The 18346-nt window shown below is 43.7% G+C and overlaps 1 protein-coding gene across 15 annotated transcripts in view; it reads left to right on the top strand.

Moving 5' to 3' along the window:
• Positions 1–18346, top strand: part of TBC1D5 (TBC1 domain family member 5) — a 592732-nt gene that overhangs the window by 303946 nt on the left and 270440 nt on the right. For 13 of the 15 annotated variants that reach the window (XM_070772644.1, XM_070772249.1, XM_070772468.1 and 10 more), the window contains 4 exons: positions 11253–11361; positions 12826–12915; positions 13011–13085; positions 14154–14221. In XM_070772644.1, coding sequence (XP_070628745.1) covers positions 11253–11361; positions 12826–12915; positions 13011–13085; positions 14154–14221 — 342 coding nt within the window. The remainder of the gene's footprint in view (positions 1–11252; positions 11362–12825; positions 12916–13010; positions 13086–14153; positions 14222–18346) is intronic. The other 2 variants (XM_070772724.1, XM_070772767.1) reach the window with 2 other exon arrangements.

Raw genomic sequence — 18346 nt, 5'->3', positions numbered from 1 at the left:
TAAATGAGTATTTAAGGATAATATCTATAGTTATGTGTAAAAGGTCGGATCTATAGATAGCTACAGTTATCTATAGATTATAGAGGAAGAATATTTAGAAAACCGATACTTCTATTTAGCCTAACATTATCAAATGTTCTTAATTCTTCTTCTCATATGTGTTCAAGTAGCACAGTTAAATGATAATTTCAGAGAGTACAAAATTAATCATTTTATTTTTTGAAAACCAAAATCAGAATATTACCTTTAATTCTTATCTCCATAATAGAACCACATTTGCGAGAAGAAGAAAAAAAATCACATTTTAATGATGAAGTATATCCTCTTCAAGCAGCTTTATTATTTTTTATGGCCATGGAACTGGTCAGTAGCGCCGTTTCTCTCTCACATATTATCTGTCTGAACTAATCACTGATCACTTGAGGCTCTGAAAATAGGTAACCTTTCACTTAAATTACTAACTGGTTTATTTGCATTTGTAGCCTCAGATTAACATAACCCAAACTGACTTGATCATACATGTTAACAGTTTGAGTTCCTCTCCTTCAGAAGCCCCTTCAAGCCCTTTTTATTGTCTGTATTGGGGAATTCTTTTTTTTTTTCATATTTATTTACAAAGTTAGCTGCAGGCTCCAATCATCCAAGGCTGTGTAAATGTTTATCTTTGAAAAGACAGGCATACATTTGAAATATGGGAGTAAGCTGCTCTGAGTCAGCCTCACTGTGAGCCCTGTCCCCTGGAAGCACTTAAGTTTCCTCCTGGGTTCCTGGTGGAAATGCCCCGTCAGCCCCACTGCCACCATCTGTAATGTGTATTATTAGCACTCTGCGCTTTTTGGGGACAGGGAGATTCAGTTAAATATTTGATCAATAATGGTGAACTGTGTTATTGAACTCTTAACTTGAGAATATAATGCATAGAATTAGGGTTTAAAAGTGAAAAGTTATACATATTTTTAAACACTCTACAAATAGCTTGCTTATATCCTTATTGATACATTATATGATTAGTTCATTATACTGCTTAATTTCTGATGTTTGATTTGATGGACCATGTCTAAGTCTCAAAGATAATTTAAGGATGAAATTTACATAGAATATTTCAATAAAAATTAATATTTAACATTTCTCTCTTTTCTGTATCAGATTACCTTGCCTTTTGAGGGAAATTGGCAGTGATTAATAATCCTATTTTTTATTATTACTCCAGAGTGTTCACAAGTGCTTTCCTGACATTTGTGTGTGTGTGTGTGTGTGTGTGTGTATATGAAGGTTTGCTGTTACAGTGTGAGAGCTAAATATCTTCAGTCATTCTGCAGTTCCGTTATTCTCCACCCATTATAGGCCAGCCAGTGAGCTAGACCCAGAGAGGGACACAGAGCCTGCCGTCTTGCCCTCAGCTAGCATAGATGAAGGCTGCTGCAACAAGGGCAGGCGTTTCACCAAGAACTAGGGGAATGCCAGGTGGCTAGTTGCCAGTGAGGGTCGGTGGTGGTTAGGAGGAAGGTGTGTTTGCTAGACATAGTAGAGGAACAGGAGTTTTCCATGTGGTGAACAATATGAACCAAGAGTCTTTATTTTCTGTTCTAGCAATGCATTCTTAGGGGTTTGGGCTACTCAGAATGGGTAGATTCGATTGGCCTTATATTTGTCAGTGACAGTCTCCTGCGTGTGCATTTACATAGAACTGTTTCAATGCAGTGACATTTTTGCTTTGCAGGAACTGCTATCTTGACAACACTGAAGTTTTAGGTTTCAGTGTATCCTAGATGTTTGATATATCTAAATCAGTGATCAAAAGTTTTACCTGGGAGTTGAAAATGTGACTCTTGCACAAATTGTATGAAACAGTTGATAGTGATATAATTGAGAATGAATATCATGTGCCTAGAAATAAAGGAGAAGTCAGTAAACCTGCTGTGGAACAGAAACTGGCCATTTGAAATGTAAAAGATGTCCTAGTTCCATCCAAACACACAGGCCTCGTTCTCATTCCGGGGTCGTAGAGGCCCTCTTCTGAGATAGATGTAGAAGTAGTTTAGTCTGCTTGACATATTCTCAAGGGGTTTCATAGACTGTGTTTCCACTTCCTTGTTTAATGTTAGAAAAGTAATTCAGGTGACGTGCCCAAGTCTCTGAACCCATAGAAACGCGACAGGGTAGTTAGCTCTTGCTCCAGCTCCCAGCCTGCTTCCAGGTCTGAGGCTCCCTTGGGTGGCAGAGGCCCACTATCACGGAGCCAGACCCAGTGCTCCGGTGGTTTGGATTTTGTTCTCCTACAGGAATCAGTTTATAGTCTCCAAAGTAACTCCTTCACTTTTCATGCTCTCCCGCCCTCACCTCACCTCAGGGCCACCCCAGAGCCTGCGTCTCTCCTTTGTATTCTGTTTGTAAATTGAGCAGGGGCCACTTTTCTTTTTACTGAGAGATTTGGGAGAGGGTGGATGGAGCTGGATAAGTAAAGCCAGAGGGGGTCTGTGTGGCATTTTGAGCTCTGCTCCCAATCCGTGTTTCACCCTGAGCTGCTGGTGGAGCCTTCTACCTAGGGAAGCAGCCCATTTACCTGCCTCTGTATTGCTGCTGCTGCTGCTAAGTCGCTTCAGTCATGTCCGACTCTTCGCAACTCCATGGACTGCAGCCCACCAGGATCCTCTGTCCATGCGATTTTCCAGGCAAGAGTACTGGAGTGGGGTGCCATCGCCTTCTCCGCCTGTATCGCTAGGTACCATTCTTAATTGTAATATTTTTAAAAGTTCTGTAGAAAACAAATGAAAATTTTCTTCTGGTGCTGAGTTTCAGTCTTACAGTAACATTTCACAGCAACTTTATGAAAATATTCCATTTGTTCATTATGTGGTCATATAATTAATTTTTTTGTGGCATTCATTTGGAAATGCCTGAGTTAGTGAGTGTACAGATTAACAGAATAGCAACTAGCAAAGTAACAAAAGGTCTTTTGTGAAGTCAAAACTAAATTTGGGTTCTTTTGAAGTATATGAACTTTCAAATAACATAAAATTTCAGCAGTGGCGAATACTTCTGCACATCAACACAGGACTTTTTCTGAAGCATAATCTAATTTGAGCAAGAAGGTCATGAGAAAACTACTCATCTTCCACTGATGGGGAGCAGCTGTTTTCAAAAATCGGTGATAGAAGTACTGCTCCCACTGGTGTTGCATGGGAAGCAGCGTGCAGACTGGAACCGGGTCTCCACAGCCTGATTCCTTCACTTCAGTGTCTTCCCGATGTCCAGTGATAAGAGCAGCGATCATCCCTCTTCTTTGGAAGTGCAGCAACATGTCATTTATTTAGATATCAGATTTCTAGTAGCTTCACCCAAGGAGGATGTAATCAGAAACTTAGGAATGGGGAGAAAATGATGAAATAGAAATGAGTTTGTTCATTTAGGTAGAGTTAGTCACAGGGAAGTCCTTCTTTAATATGCTTCCATTTACCTAATTTCTCATTTTTTTTTAATAAAAAAAGGCTAGTACAGTTTATGTTGTTGAAATAGGCTAGAGTGTATGACAGTTCAAAGTCTAGTTTGTTGTCTTTGTTTTAAAAAAGACAAACTGAGCAAGTGACAGAGGGGTGCAAATTTAGGATTTCTAAAAGCTAACATATCATTTTACAAATCAGTAGCTGATCCCCTGACAATCGTGGCTATGAGAGAAATGCCACTAAAAATGGAATGGGAAACTCCAAAAGCCAAGAAGTGTTGAGTTAGTTAATGTAGAAGCAAATGGCCATCCATTATCCAAATGTATATAGCATCTGGACAAAAATTTCTATAAGTTTTTGAAATGTTTTGATACTCTCAACATTTTTGAGTTGAGAAAAAAATAACTTGTATGGCATATCTTGGCCTTTCATCATGCTGGGTAAATTAGGTACGCAATCATGAGTTTTGTTTCTTTTTTTTTTTTAATCTATAAGTAAGTGATGTTTTCTAGTTTTTTTCACCCTTGATAGGGTTATTTCCTTTTCCAGGGGTCCATGTAAAATTGTTTCCCTAGGTATGTTAGTCTAACAAGTTAGAAAGCACACAGTGACCTTAAACTAAAGTTTATTTGATCACATGGCCCGCTGATTTTCATTTTAAATGGTCATTTCCTGGATCTTGGAGCCAGTCTCTTGCTGAGTATGGTTAGATTATGCTCATAGTTCAAATCTTGGGTCTAATTCATTCCAGTATGACTAATTGTTAGTAACTTGTAGATGGACTGTAGGTGTCATCATACACTTTACTGTCATTCTACGTCTTCCGTGTGTCGGGGGCACATCCCGCGTCTGTGTGAGGGGAGGGGGAGGACGCAGGAGCGGAGGGTGGGGCAGAGCGGAAGCTCAGGCAGCGAGGGGCAGTGGGCGAGAGACACGAGGGAGCAAAGCAGACTTCACACGCGTAACTGGTTTTACTGGAGTGCCTTCTCCTCTGTGTTACGTCTTACAGAATCATCTTGGTTTTTGAAACCATCTGTCTTGTCTGACTGTTAGGGCACTTCTGGCTTCTCTCCCCGGCGGCACTGTCTGAGTGTGCGTCATGTGCGTATTTATCTTTACATCCCTTGAGCCTTTGTAGTTGTTACTTTACAAAACGAAACGTGTGTGTGGTTATCGTCCTGAAGGACTTCGTGTTTCACTGTCCGATACAGGAACCACTAGTTGTGTGGGGCTGCTTGAATTTAGGTTTAAATTAACTAAAATAAGGTATATCATTGCTCAGTTGCACTAGCTGTATTTCACCTGCTTAGTAGAGTATTATATCTGACAGTCCAAAACTGTCGCTAACTCAGTTCTTCATTATCTACCACGTGGATATTAGTTGGAGGCTCAAACTTTCTTGAGTCACAGTTAAATCCATAACCGAATCAAAGCTTGATTGTAAGTTTATTTTAACGAACTGCCTCACCCCAAACTGCCTGCTGCCTTTGTTTCAATGGAGTCGCATCGCATGAGAACATTTTCCACCTAGAAATATGAGGAAATCCATTTTAGGCTTGTGAGTAATTGTGAGTTGTTTTTATGTGTATTTATATATGTATAAGTAATATGCCCTGATGTTTCATTATGAAGGGGAAAAAAAGCTTTAAATAAAAGTAAGTTTTTAAAAATTCCTGATATAGGAAGCAAAAAAGCCAGTACAATTTCTAATTGCCTTTTAGAGTCTCTGAGTTCCCTCATTACCTGTGATTTAAGCTAAAAATGAGGTAATTACAGATCACATCAGTGTTTATCTGGTTGATCCCGACACCTGCAGTCCTCACGTAGCTTACCCAGATCTGGGGCCACACTTAGAGTCTGATGCTGGCATTCCTAATTTATGCTTCTTCCATTTCCTTTGATTTTTAAGTTACATGTTCCTTGTTCTATTTCAATACTATTTTAAAAACTATACCTTTAAAATGTTATAAAGACACATACTTTTTAATGTGGGTATTGGAATCATGGTACAGTCCTTTAATTAAGAGAAATCTTTCCCTAACATATTTCTATGCAGATTAAAAATTTGTGTCCTTTTTCCCTTTGCATTTGATAAAGCAAATATGGTCATAATTAATATGGCAGTCTTTCCACATTTTGGCATGCACTTTCAGTTCAGTTCAGTTCAGTCGCTCAGTCATGTCCGACTCTTTGCGACCCCATGAATCGCAGCACGCCAGGCCCCACTGTCCATCACCAACTCCCGGAGTTCACTCAGACTCACGTCCATCGAGTCAGTGATGCCATCCAGCCATCTCATCCTCTGTCGTCCCCTTCTTCTGCCCCCAATCCCTCCCAGCTTCAGAGCCTTTTCCAATGAGTCAACTCTTCGCATGAGGTGGCCAAAGTACTGGAGTTTCAGCTTTAGCATCATTCCTTCCAAAGAAATCCCAGGGCTGATCTTCAGAATGGACTGGTTGGATCTCATTGCAGTCCAAGGGACCCTCAAGAGTCTTCTCCAACACCACAGTTCAAAAGCATCAATTCTTCGGCGCTCAGCCTTCTTCACAATCCAACTCTCCCATCCATACATGACCACAGGAAAAACCATAGCCTTGACTAGGCGAACCTTTGTTGGCAAAGTAATGTCTCTGCTTTTGAATATGCTATCTAGGTTGGTCATAACTTTCCTTCCAAGGAGTAAGCATCTTTTAATTTCATGGCTATGGTCACCATTTGCAGTGATTTTGGAGCCCCAAAAAATAAAGTCTGACACTGTTTCCCCATCTATTTCCCATGAAGTGATGGGACTGGATGCCATGATCTTCATTTTCTGAATGTTGAGCTTTAAGCCAACTTTTTCACTCTCCACTTTCACTTTCATCAAGAAGCTTTTTAGTTCCTCTTCACTTTCTGCCATAAGGGTAGTGTCATCTGCATCTCTGAGTTATTTAAACCATTTCACATCAGGTGCAGTTTTCTTACTGTGGTTCCACACCTTTAGATATTCTTCCCATCTAATTCTGATCTTATCCAGTTTAAAGATCACCTTTCCTTGGCCTGGCCTTTAGTCCTGCTCTTACTCTGGTCAGACCTCAGAGACGAGATGGCCTTGGCTGACTGCCCACCGCTGAGAGCTCCTGTGCCACCCTCCCCTGATCCCAACTGCCCCTTCTCTGCAGCGATGTCTCAGCCTTTCCTGTGGTGGCAGCCCTTCTCTGTTCCACTCAGCAGCTTCATTATCTGCAAGAGCCCAAGTTGTGCCTCTTAACCAAGTGACTGGAGGCCCTCAGTACTAGGCTGTGGGCAGCCTGTGACCTCTCCTCAGTTACTGTAGGTGCTGGGGTTTCTTGTGTTAGCTCCATAGAGACATTATTCCTTGTCTAATGAAGGCCAAAAAATGGGGTAAAACCATTATGTAAAGTATACAGTAGAGTTTTTTTTCTGTGTATCCTCATTTGGAAAAGCAATTCAGAAATTTTTTCATTTCAAAATTGTCATGTCATTTATGCAAGCTTCAGGTTACAAAAATATTTAAACAGTTAAATGTAGAAGGTGGTAACCAGTTTCATACTCAATTTATGTGCATATCTTGGGAAGTATATGAGATTTATTTTCTTGGGCTCCAAAATCACTGCAGACGTTGACTGCAGCAATGAAATTAAAAGACGCTTGCTCCTTCGAAGGAAAGCTATAACAAACCTAGACAGCATATTAAAAAGCAGAGACGTTACTTTGCTGACACAGGTCCGTCTAGTCAAAGCTGCGGTTTCTCCAGTAATCACATATGGATGTGAGAGCTGGACCATAAGGAAGGCTGAGCGCTGGCGAATTGATGCTTTAGAACTGTGGTGCTGGAGAAGACTCTTGAGAGTGAGCCACTGAACGTGGTTTCAGGGACCCGGTGCCTGCACTGCAGAGGCAAGGCCGCTAGGTGGCGCCAGGGCATGTTTATGCGAGGTTTCGAGGGCCTGGTCTCTATAATCTGTTCCATCTGAGCCAATGGGCACCTGAACATCCCCTGTGTTCTTAACCACTCAGCATCTGTTGACTTACCTTCTCAGTCCAACTCGTGAAAACATATCTCTATACTTTTGGACTTCATGTTCAAGACCTAAAACTGTAAGGAAGGAAATACAAGACACATTCCTGTCCTGCCCTCTTGGGGGCCGTTTTTGTCTTCTGATGTGTGGAGAGCCATGCTTCACTTGCTGTTGTCAGCCCCGTCACTCAGGACGGTCTGTCCCGTATTCGCACTCACTCTCTCTCATGACAATTTACTTTTGCTGAGACTCAGTTTTGTCATTCCTAAAGAGGGGTTAAAAATACTCAGGAGGATCGTTGGAAAGGTTAAAAGTGATTTACCCAAAATATAACACATCATAACATGAATGGATTTTTTTTTTTGCATTTTGAGAGCATCATTGCTTGATTTTTGCTACGACAGACTGTACAGGTTTATGTAAGACAAAGTTAACAACTATCTCTTCTTTACTCTCGTTAATTAAACGGAAACGTTCCACCGCCAGCTCCTCAGTACTTCATATTCTTTTCCCAGGTTCAGGATTGTTGGCCACCGTTTGTATTTGTGATTGGAGAGAACTTTTCTTTTGGTCCAGCTCCCCTCAACGGGCTCAGCTTTCCCACATGTTGTCCTTTATACACTATTCAACCTCTGGCAGCTCAGTTTTTGGGTGGCATTTCAGTGCCTGTGGGGATGCTACTTACCGTGTTTTACACTGAGTTTTTTCGATATAAAATTATTTCTCCCTCCTCTGAACTACCAGAGTGCTTTGCCTTAATCACATGATTATTGGTTTTCACATCCATTTGCTCCCTTAACTGAATGCTGTAAAAAAAACCACCTCTAAGTGCTGAGTACACAGTAGGCACTGGTTTGCTTTGTTTACTGTGTGTCACAGTTTATTAACGCAACACCGTCCCAGAGAAGAGAAAGACAATTAATAGATTATTTTGTGGTCTTTATGTGCCTCTGTTGTCAGAGCTCTCCATCAGTTTGAGATTTGTGTCTTAATTAGAACTACAAGTACCTCTGAATAAATTTAAATAATTGTGAATTTCAGAGAGAATGTTTCCATTTCACATGCCTCAGTCTCCTTTTTTCTTTACCAGCACTGTAATCAAGGCACAGGTCTTATTGAGCTAACAAATAATTATCCTTCATTACATAAGTGCTGTGTAGCCTGACCTTAGAAGGCTGCCGAACCTGACGAGATGGCAGTGGGTCTAGCCAGCTGTGTCTGCTTTCACGGTGTGCTGGTGCCTGTGCGCAGGGGCTGCTTTGGGAGAGTCTGGGGGAGCCATTGCCTCACAGCTTCCCTCTCTGATCTGAAAAGCACTGTTGCTGTCAGGCCATGGAGCTGCATGGTCTCAGACAAATTTTTCCGTTTGAAATCTGTGTTTTCTCTTCATAGACTACAAGCTATTTAAACAGAAGCACATTTTCTGAGATGTACGCCTATATTGTTCTTTGTTCATTTTTTTTCTCATTTTTGACTAAAACTAAAAGCAAAATTTGAACACTGAGATGTGGGTGATATATGTGAAACTAATGGGAAATGGAGAGTATATTTAAAATATCATAGATAATACAAATGAACTAAAGTAATTTTCAAAAAACCCCAAGAACTGATTTCCGTGAACTTGAAGTGGCTAAGAATTAACTTTGGCCACCTCATGCGAAGAGTTGACTCATTGGAAAAGACTCTGATGCTGGGAGGGACTGGGGGCAGGAGGAGAAGGGGACGACAGAGGATGAGATGGCTGGATGGCATCACTGACTTGATGGACATGGGTTTGGGTGGACTCTGGGAGTTGGTGATGGACAGGGAGGCCTGGCGTGCTGCAGTTCATGCGGTTGCAAAGGGTCGGACGTGACTGAGTGACTGAACTGAACTGAACTGAAGCATGAAAACAATGTAAAGAGAATCAAGAGGAAATAAATGTTAGGTTTAAATTATATATGAAAAGTTTCAGTGGTTTGAAAATCAAAATAATTACATTAAAAATACACATACATGCAGACAGCAATGTCTTTAATGTATGAAAACTTCTCTCTTGGACCAATAAGTCCAAGTAAAAGCAGTGTTATTATTGGCAACAATATTAGATTTTTAGATGTTATGATATGCTGGGTGCCCTTTTAAGGATTTTTCATGTATTTTAATTCTCATAGTAATTATTTGAGGTAGATGCTATTATTATTACTCCATTTTATAGATGAGGCAGCAGAGTCACAGGTTAAGTGAATTTCAGCGTGCTTACACACCTAGTAAGTTATGTAGTTTCTGAATGGATGACTTTCTTTCTGTTGCAGAAGCGTGGCTCTGATGCCTGTCCTCTTGGCCAGTAGCCTATACTGCTTAAATGGGCAAAGGGCAAGAAAGGACATTTTAAAAAAGAATAAATAAAATGGCCCCAAATCATGAAAAATTTTCTGTTTCGCTAATGATACAGAAGGAAGTAAAACTCTAAATGAAATTTATTTTCTTCTTTGACTAGGATGATGGAAATAAGACATTTCCATGGAATGGTGGTAGGAATTTATTTCTCCCAGTGCAGGGCTGTGGGGAAGGGCTGAGGTTCTCTGCTGAGGGCATGAGGGACTGCCATTGCCTCGGCCACTCTCCTGGAAGGCTGGGTGTGGAAGACGCAGCTTGCTCCGCAGTCAGGGGTCAGCGCACTAGGCGTGCTGCTGGTTGGGATGCAGAATCTGAGGTCTCCTCGTGTATGGCTTTTCTTTCCGAACACGAGTCGGGCCTGGCCAGGGACAACCACGCGCGTGACACGGAGGACGATCGAGAGGTTTTGCGGCTTCCTCTTGAGTTCGTCTTTCTGAAGAGTGCCAGGCTTGCAGCTTTGATAATAAATTTTACATTATCAGTTTATTGTGGCACTGCGGAATCTGAGGGAAATTTCATAAAGCTCCACTAAGTAGCCTCAACTGTTGACAAATGATTCTTGATGTTTAGTTTGGTACAAGATGCAGAGAATGTAGGTCTGCTTCCTTTATTCAAACTCAGTAACTGGTTTGGGACAATTAATTTCCAATTGTTTCCCAGTAGAGCAGATTTGCTTGTATATTAATGAGGCACAGGTGTTGAGCCCCTGGTGTCTGCGTGCCTGGGAGGCGTACTTCAGTTGTTTGTCTCCTCAGCCATAGGTACGGCAAGGTACTCAAGCTTGCCTTTCACAGTTTTCACAGTGAGGCTTTTCAGTTTTTTTGATTTTTTTTCACATTTGCCTGCACCTGTTAAAATTTTAAAACTGTTCGTGTAGAAAGAAGTTGCAAAGATTTCAATAGTAAATAGTACTAAAAATTAAAGGAAATAGTCTTCTATTCTGTTTAACTGCCCAGCCTTACGTGAAAGAGAAGTGAGTTGATTTCATGAGATCTTTCAGGTGAGAAGCCAATATGATCAATCAATGATCCAAATTTTGGTTGTGTATTTTTGAAGCAGGTATATCTTTGTTAGTGTCTAAAGCAGTCATATATTTGTATTAATATTCATTTTTTTTCTTGTTGATTCACTGAACTGCACTACCAGCATTTAAAAGGCAGTGGAATAGCCTCCATAGACATTATGAATTTCAGTAGCTGGCATAATTATAGCGATCTACATATTCATTAAATCTACAGGAGAACTCTGTCCAAAAAGACAGCCATGCATTCAGAAACAGACAACTAGATATATATATTTTAAAAGTTGCATCTCTGAGACTTATTTAAAATTAAATTCCTGTAGCACTCCTCTCCAAGCAGAAGGATTTTAACAAAAGGATCCCCACGCTTTGGTTTCTTGCATCTAGGAAAGAATGGGAAGAACTATTTGTAAACAACAATTACTTGGCAACAATAAGGCAGAAGGGGATTAATGGGCAGCTGAGAAGCAGCAGGTTCCGCAGCATTTGCTGGAAGGTAAGAAGAAAATATTTATTTACAGTTTGCGGCTGCAGTCTATCAACACATTACCTGATGCCCTGGAAGATCACCATGCGGGGGATCACTGAATTTTCCAAGAGGCTTCACTCGCGAAGCTTTGGCATCTAGGTTTATCTTTCATAGGACATTTGCTTATAAGGTTGGAGCAAGCGCCTTAGTCCTGGATAGCTGGCGATGGTACAGGAGTCATTTGAAATACCGGTCTTTTCATCCCATTTGATGGTGCGGAACTCAAGCAAAGCCTTCTGGGTCCCCTGAGGCATTTGCAGAAATCCTTGGCGCTGGGCAGGGGGTGGTGGGCGACTGTTCTCAGGTTCCTGTTATATCGGGTGCTGTCATGCAGTCAGCCACCTTTGTTTCTTCACGAATAGCAGACAGGAAAGGTACTTTCATACTTTCTGTACTGGAGACACAGTGAAGGGCAGCGAGGAGGAGAAGTGGAGAGGAATTAGGTCAGTTTCCTTCAAGGGAAGGCCATTGGTGAGCCCCTGGGTAATGATGACCTTCAGTGTCTCTCAGGGCTTAGAAATCTGTCCCCTTTTGTTCTTTCAGAATGAATCAGTTTAGATTGAGACTCACTTTTTAAACGACTTCTCTTGAAAGTTGTTTAGGGTTCATCTGCATAAATTGAGCAGGCGAGCCGGCAAGTGAAGACAGCAAGGAACACATAATGTATTAGACAGTTTGAAATTTAATAATTTAGGTTTAATAATTAAAGTGCATTTTTCTTCTGTTCAGTGCTGGCAGTGAAGGCGGGGTCGTGCTGCTTGGATGTTTATACAGGAGGCTTTGCCACCCCCACCCCCTGGCTCCATGTTGTTTAACTTTTTGAGTCTCCTTCCTTTGCTAAAAATAAACTCAAATCCAGATTTATTTTAATGTTTTATTAAACTAAATTAAATCAAATTTGTCTTTTTGAGAATGCTTGTTAATTTTGTAAACTGCTTGCTAGTTGTAAATTGCATTTTCTGCTGTAAAAGGAATGACTTCACTGCTCAGGCTTGTCCTCAAATTGTTCCTCTCTGTCCATTACCTGCTTGTTTGAAGACAGATCTTGGAAACCTTGATGCTACAAATTGGACCTTGTGCTTGTTAATGCGTTCTATCACCCCCCTAAATATAAGAAAGTAGAACAGAGTGAACTTGAACCTTCATGAATTTTCCTTGTTCACTTTTACTGTAACTCTGGAGAGGAGATGGATTCCATCTTGTGGTGTATCTTTTAGAATCTTGCTCCCTGGCCTTTGTGCACTTTTGCGATTGTCCAGGTTGATATATGTCTTACACACCCCACATACAAGTGCGAGCTGGAAGGGTGATGAGTGTGCAGCACCACGAATGCATCGTCTTCAGTTTTCAAGTGATGCCCTTTGGCGTAGTTTCATGTTTTCTTAGGATTTTCATAAAAGTTTTCCTGTTTTTTTTTTTTTTTTTTGACAGCTTTTTCTTTGTGTTCTTCCTCAAGATAAAAGTCAGTGGATAAGTAAAATTAAAGAACTAAGAGCATGGTATAGCAGCGTTAAAGAAATAGTAAGTTGTGCTTTAAGTAACGTAACTGTTTTCTTAATTAGGCTTTGAAGGCCAGCGGCCTCTGACCTTTGCGTGTGTGTTTTCTTTCTTTCCAGCACATCACAAACCCTAGGAAGGCTGTTGGCCAGCAAGACCTGATGATCAATAACCCCCTTTCCCAGGACGAAGGGGTAAAGTTGGTGTTTATTCGCGCCTCGGCCGCTCTTGCCCACCAGAGCTGCTTGTGTCTCATTATCAGTCAGCATGGAGGCAGTGTCACTCTACACCGGTAGCATGACGCTTTCACCCCGTGTCAGTCCACCTAAAGCCGGGTGGGAGCTACTCCCTGCTGTGTGCAGGCAGCGCTGGGGGCAGCCGTGGGCTGCTTCGGGACACGGGCACGGTGGAGGGGAGGCCCTGGGGCTGTGAGCGCTCAGGGTCAGCGAGACGAGAACCGAGAGGAGGGCACAGCGGGTCCGGAGAGGCCGCCGTGCACAGAGCCTCCCTCTCTCAGGAGTGAGAAGGCCGCACCCGCGAGGACAGCTCTCCGGAAGGAGATAGCTGAGCGGTGACCCTCGAACAGGGTTTAAGATCATGAAAAAGATGAGGCCCTCCTCCCTCAGGTCCCGGTGAGGACGAGCCGTGTTAGCCCTCAGCGGCACTGGGTCGCTTCTCCAGTTCCTGTTTCTGTGCTGAAGGACGTTTTTTTGTTTCACATTTTCTGTATAAAATTAACATTTCTTTTTCCTCGTATGTGTAATTATTATAATATAGTCTGTGAATATTAAGCAATTTTTAAAACTTGAAGCTCATATTTTAAGAAATAGATAAAAATCTATGCGATTATGAAACCAAAGCTCTGTAGAAAACCTGACATAGCTTTCTGTGTTGGCAGTGCAGGTCAGGTTCCAGTGGACCCGCTGGCCTGTGGTCCTCCTCTAGTTCAGGTGACCTCTTTGTTGTTTAGGGGTAGCAGCAGATGTCTAGCAGTAAAAGTATCATTCACTTTAAGTAGATAGTAGAAAAATTTAAATATGCACAGTAATATCACTGGAAAAACTAATGTTAGAATGATTATGTGTCTCTGAGATTAGACTAGATTTTAATAAAACACTTTCCAGTTCCAGGTTTTCTATCTGCAATGTGAAATCATAACTCAGAGAAGGATAAATTTTAATTATTTGAATCATTAGATTGAGATCATAAAAGTCAAGCAAAGGTGCAGTATTGTTTTAAATAAATTGCTTTCCTTATTTCAGAGTCTTTGGAACAAATTCTTCCAGGATAAAGAACTTCGGTCAATGATTGAACAGGACGTCAAAAGAACGTATGTAGAGCTATTTACAAGTTACCTTCAGTGATTCAGACTGGTGTTACCTCTGAAAGTTTAGCAAACTATACACTCTGTAGAGGAGCCTTAGTTGAATGTAGTATTCTACTTGTGTTAATAGTTATTGTGGCCAAATGTTGATGATAATAGTTACTTTTTATTCTTAAATTATAGACTTTTGTGTTCCCTTTGTCAAAATATCACATTTATAATATTGGTAATACTAAAATAATATATAAATACTTAAATGTTTAAATCAGTTTTTCAGTTTCCAACACTTGCTTGAAGTCATGTGCTTCTAACTAAGGTTATATTTTGTAGTCTTAATACTGGTTTTGCTAGAAAAAAATTATCTTTTGCTTTACACCTTTGAATCCCTTTCTAATCAAATTACTGTTTAAATGACAGGTATATTTTTACCCCCTTTTACTTCTGTTCCTTTTGACACCATTCAAGTTTGCAAACAACTCCAAATCTCAATATTCACTATATGAAGTGGCTCTTTATCTAGCATATAGTTAATTTCTATAACTTTTATGTATTGGACCTTACTTTTTTGGGGGTCATGTGATGAGCACATGGAATTTGTGTGGGTGAGCGTGGGGTAAGTTCTAGCCAGGTATGCTCTAGTCCTAGTCCTGGACAAAGTAATTTCAGCAAAGGTCTTTCCCCCTTAGATGTTGATTTCTGCAAAACAGAGATAAGACTGACCACCTCATGGCATAGTTACAGATTCACATGTTGTTAGTGTAGTAAATTAGATGTGTCTCCATTTTAAGCTGTGTCAGTATCAGCCGAGCTCCCCCCCTCACCAGGGTCTGGGATGAGCCCGGTGTGTGCGAGCCCGTACCTCCAGGGCCGCCTTCCAGCCCCCCGCGCCTCTGCCTGTCTGCCCGACTCCGGTTCAAGTCCTCCTCCGCCGGGCGCACAGGCAGGGCCCTGGCTCCTACACTGCTCTCTCTCCAGGCCCCAGACAGAATGATCAGACGACGTGGACTTGCATTAAGGGCATACTACCCATTTAACAAATGAGATTTTCTGCTTTAAAATGGAAATACTTCAGAGGGGCCATAGGTTCAGAGAGCAGCAGCACCACTGATAACCGGCCATGGTGGCGAGTTGGGGTGGGAAGTGTGAGCACTTGGGTGAGCCTGGTCAGGACCAGGGGCAAGCAGTTTCGGGGCCGTTACCCTCCTGAGTCAGGCCGTGGTGCTGGTCTCTCGCCAGTGGTTTCAGAAGGCAGAGTGCCGTTGTTTTGGTTCACAGGAGGCCCTCAGTAACTATTTGTTGGATAAAACAAAAGGATAAACTTCCTCACCCATCGCTGTAGTAACTAGCTGGGTAATCAGTGGTGAGAAAACAGGGTTCATAAGAGCAGAATGCACGGTATATGTAGTTTACCAAGCAGTAACGATGCCTCTCTTTTAAATGCTAGGCAGTTATCTTAGAAAACTGGATAGCTTACGTTTGAAGTAGCCAGTAAGAAGAGTGTGAGTGTCTCCGCTGTTGTCAAATGGAAGTGGAGGCACGCGGCACTGGACAGGGTCCCACACCGGGACACCCAGGCCAGATTGCTGACGGGAGTGGGAGCAGAAGAGAAGGGGAGACAAGGGCGGACACAAAACCAAGCGATAAGTGGGATGTGAGCCCCTTCAGCATTTTGGTTCCTTAGATCAAACATTTCTGCTTTGCTATGTGGGAAATGTTATTTCTCAAAAGCTATATTCTGTGTGTTTTTCTTACAGAAACGTATGTGTGTCTGTGTGTATAACACACATACATGACAATTGTTTTCCTTATAATTTGTCTCCACTGCTGCATTTTAATTCAGGTTACAAAGCCCAGATGCAGAGAAGCCCTCTGCGTGGGGGAGGTTCATACCTCCTTCCCCAGAAGTCTCTCCCATGACTCGCCTCACATTTTGAGGAAGTCTCCTAGCCATCTCTCTGTAAATTCTGTGGCAAGTAACTTAGCTTGTAGGGTAAGGCTGTCAGTCTTTTTTTAAAGCCACCAAACTGCTAATCGTAAAAGCTGAATAGCTTGAGTAATCTTACTGTTAACCTTTCAGGCTGCATTCCCTCTGTAGAAGGCGCTGTGTGCACTCAGTCGTGTCTGACTCTTTTTGACCCCATGGACTGTGGCTCCCCAGGCTCCTTTCCCATGGAATTTTCCAGGCAAAAATACTGGAGTGGGTTGCTGTTTGCTACTCCAGGGATCGAGCGTGTGTCTCTTGCGCCTTCTGCATGGGCAGGCGTAATCTTGACGCTGCAGTACCTGGGATGCCTTTAGAAGGCACTTCATGATCCCAAATCCATGGTTTTCAGCCCAGTCTGAACTGCAGCTCATACTGCAGTGGGCGGCGGGCAGGAGCAGCGCGGCTCCCTGACTGCTCACCAGCGGCTGTAAGAGAGCTGGGTGGTTTTGACTGACTGACTGTCTCCTGTGCTTCAGACCCGTCCACTGCATGGGAGATCAGAGTGGTGGGGAAGACAGACGAGTTTCCTGTTGTCGTGGGATGTACATTTTAGTGCGGGGCGCTGGGGAGTGAGACATAAGCCCGTGTAGATACAGAGAGTCATGGAAGAGGGCAGTGACTGCTGTGAAGAAATCAAAACCGATAATCTTAAACACAGCCAGACAGGTGGCTGTTTTCGGAGAGGCGTCAGAAAGGGCATCTCTGAGAAGGTCCTCTTTGAGCTGAAACATGTTACGAAGCCAGCAATGTGGTGATCTGGAGGAGGAACCTTCCAGGCTGAGAGAGCAGCTGATGCCAAGTCTTCAGTGAGAGTGAGCTGAGGGTCAGCAGGCCTGCTGGGGGTGGAGGTGGCGGTAGGGATGTCTGGTGGGCTGTTCCGCCAACCACGGCTAGGAGTTTGGGTTTGACCCCACCTGCAGTGGGGAGGCTTGAGGGAGCTGAGGGGAGCGTGGGACCCTGGAGGAGGGCTGGGGCGCCTGGAGGAGCTGAGGGGAGTGCAGACCCTGGAGGAGGGCTGGGGAGCCTGGAGGAGCTGAGGGGAGTGCAGACCCGGGAGGAGGGCTGGGGAGCCTGGAGGAGCTGAGGGGAGTACAGACCCGGGAGGAGGGCTGGGGAGCCTGGAGGAGCTGAGGGGAGTGCAGACCCAGGAGGAGGGCTGGGGAGCCTGGAGGAGCCGAGGGGAATGTGGGACCCTGGAGGAGTGCTGGGGCGCCTGGAGGAGCTGAGGGGAGCGTGGGACCCTGGAGGAGGGCTGGGGCGCCTGGAGGAGCTGAGAGGAGCGTGGGACCCTGGAGGAGGGCTGGGGCGCCTGGAGGAGCTGAGAGGAGCGTGGGACCCTGGAGGAGGGCTGGGGCGCCTGGAGGAGCTGAGAGGAGCGTGGGACCCTGGAGGAGGGCTGGGGCGCCTGGAGGAGCTGAGAGGAGCGTGGGACCCTGGAGGAGGGCTGGGGCGCCTGGAGGAGCTGAGAGGAGCATGGAACCCTGAAGGAGGGCTGGGGCGCCTGGAGGAGCTGAGGGGAGCGTGGAACCCTGAAGGAGGGCTGGGGCGCCTGGAGGAGCTGAGGGGAGTGCAGACCCGGGAGGAGGGCTGGGGCGCCTGGAGGGTGTGTCGGGAGTGTGGGACCTGGGAGAGGGTGGCTGCTGTGCTGCGGGCGGGGACAGAGGCTGTGGGCACGGCCCCACAGGGCAGTGGGTGTGAACGACGTGGACTGCAGGTGGTCTGGAGCAGATACAAGCTGAGGACTTGTATTGGATTATTGTGGCTTTCTCCCACTCCTCAGTTTGGTTCCATTGTTACCACTGTTTGGGGGCCTTTCACCTCTCACCTGGAAGTCTCTTGTCTAACTGTTTCCCTTGACTCTATTAACTTGCTTTTCCCATCCAACTCATGTGTTGAACCCTGTCTTGAATCCTAGTCTTGGCCCTACTTTCCTGTCTGGACCTGCCGTGACCCTCTGGTTTTGCAGAAGATGTGCTTATCCAGACTCCCTAACACACACACTGCTCCTTTTCAGACTGTCCAGTTCCCTTTGTGTTACTGACTTCTAGTTTAAGTCCACTGTGGTCTAGGGGCAAGCATCGTATGATTCCTCTTCTGTGAAATTTGTTAACGTGTGTTCTATAGCCCAGAATGGGATCTGCCTCTGA

Source organism: Bos indicus, chromosome 1 (genome assembly GCF_029378745.1).
Source record: "Bos indicus isolate NIAB-ARS_2022 breed Sahiwal x Tharparkar chromosome 1, NIAB-ARS_B.indTharparkar_mat_pri_1.0, whole genome shotgun sequence".
Classification (NCBI taxonomy): Eukaryota; Metazoa; Chordata; class Mammalia; order Artiodactyla; family Bovidae; genus Bos; species Bos indicus.
Note: the sequence above shows the minus strand (reverse complement) of the source record. Positions and strands in the feature narration are given on the sequence as shown.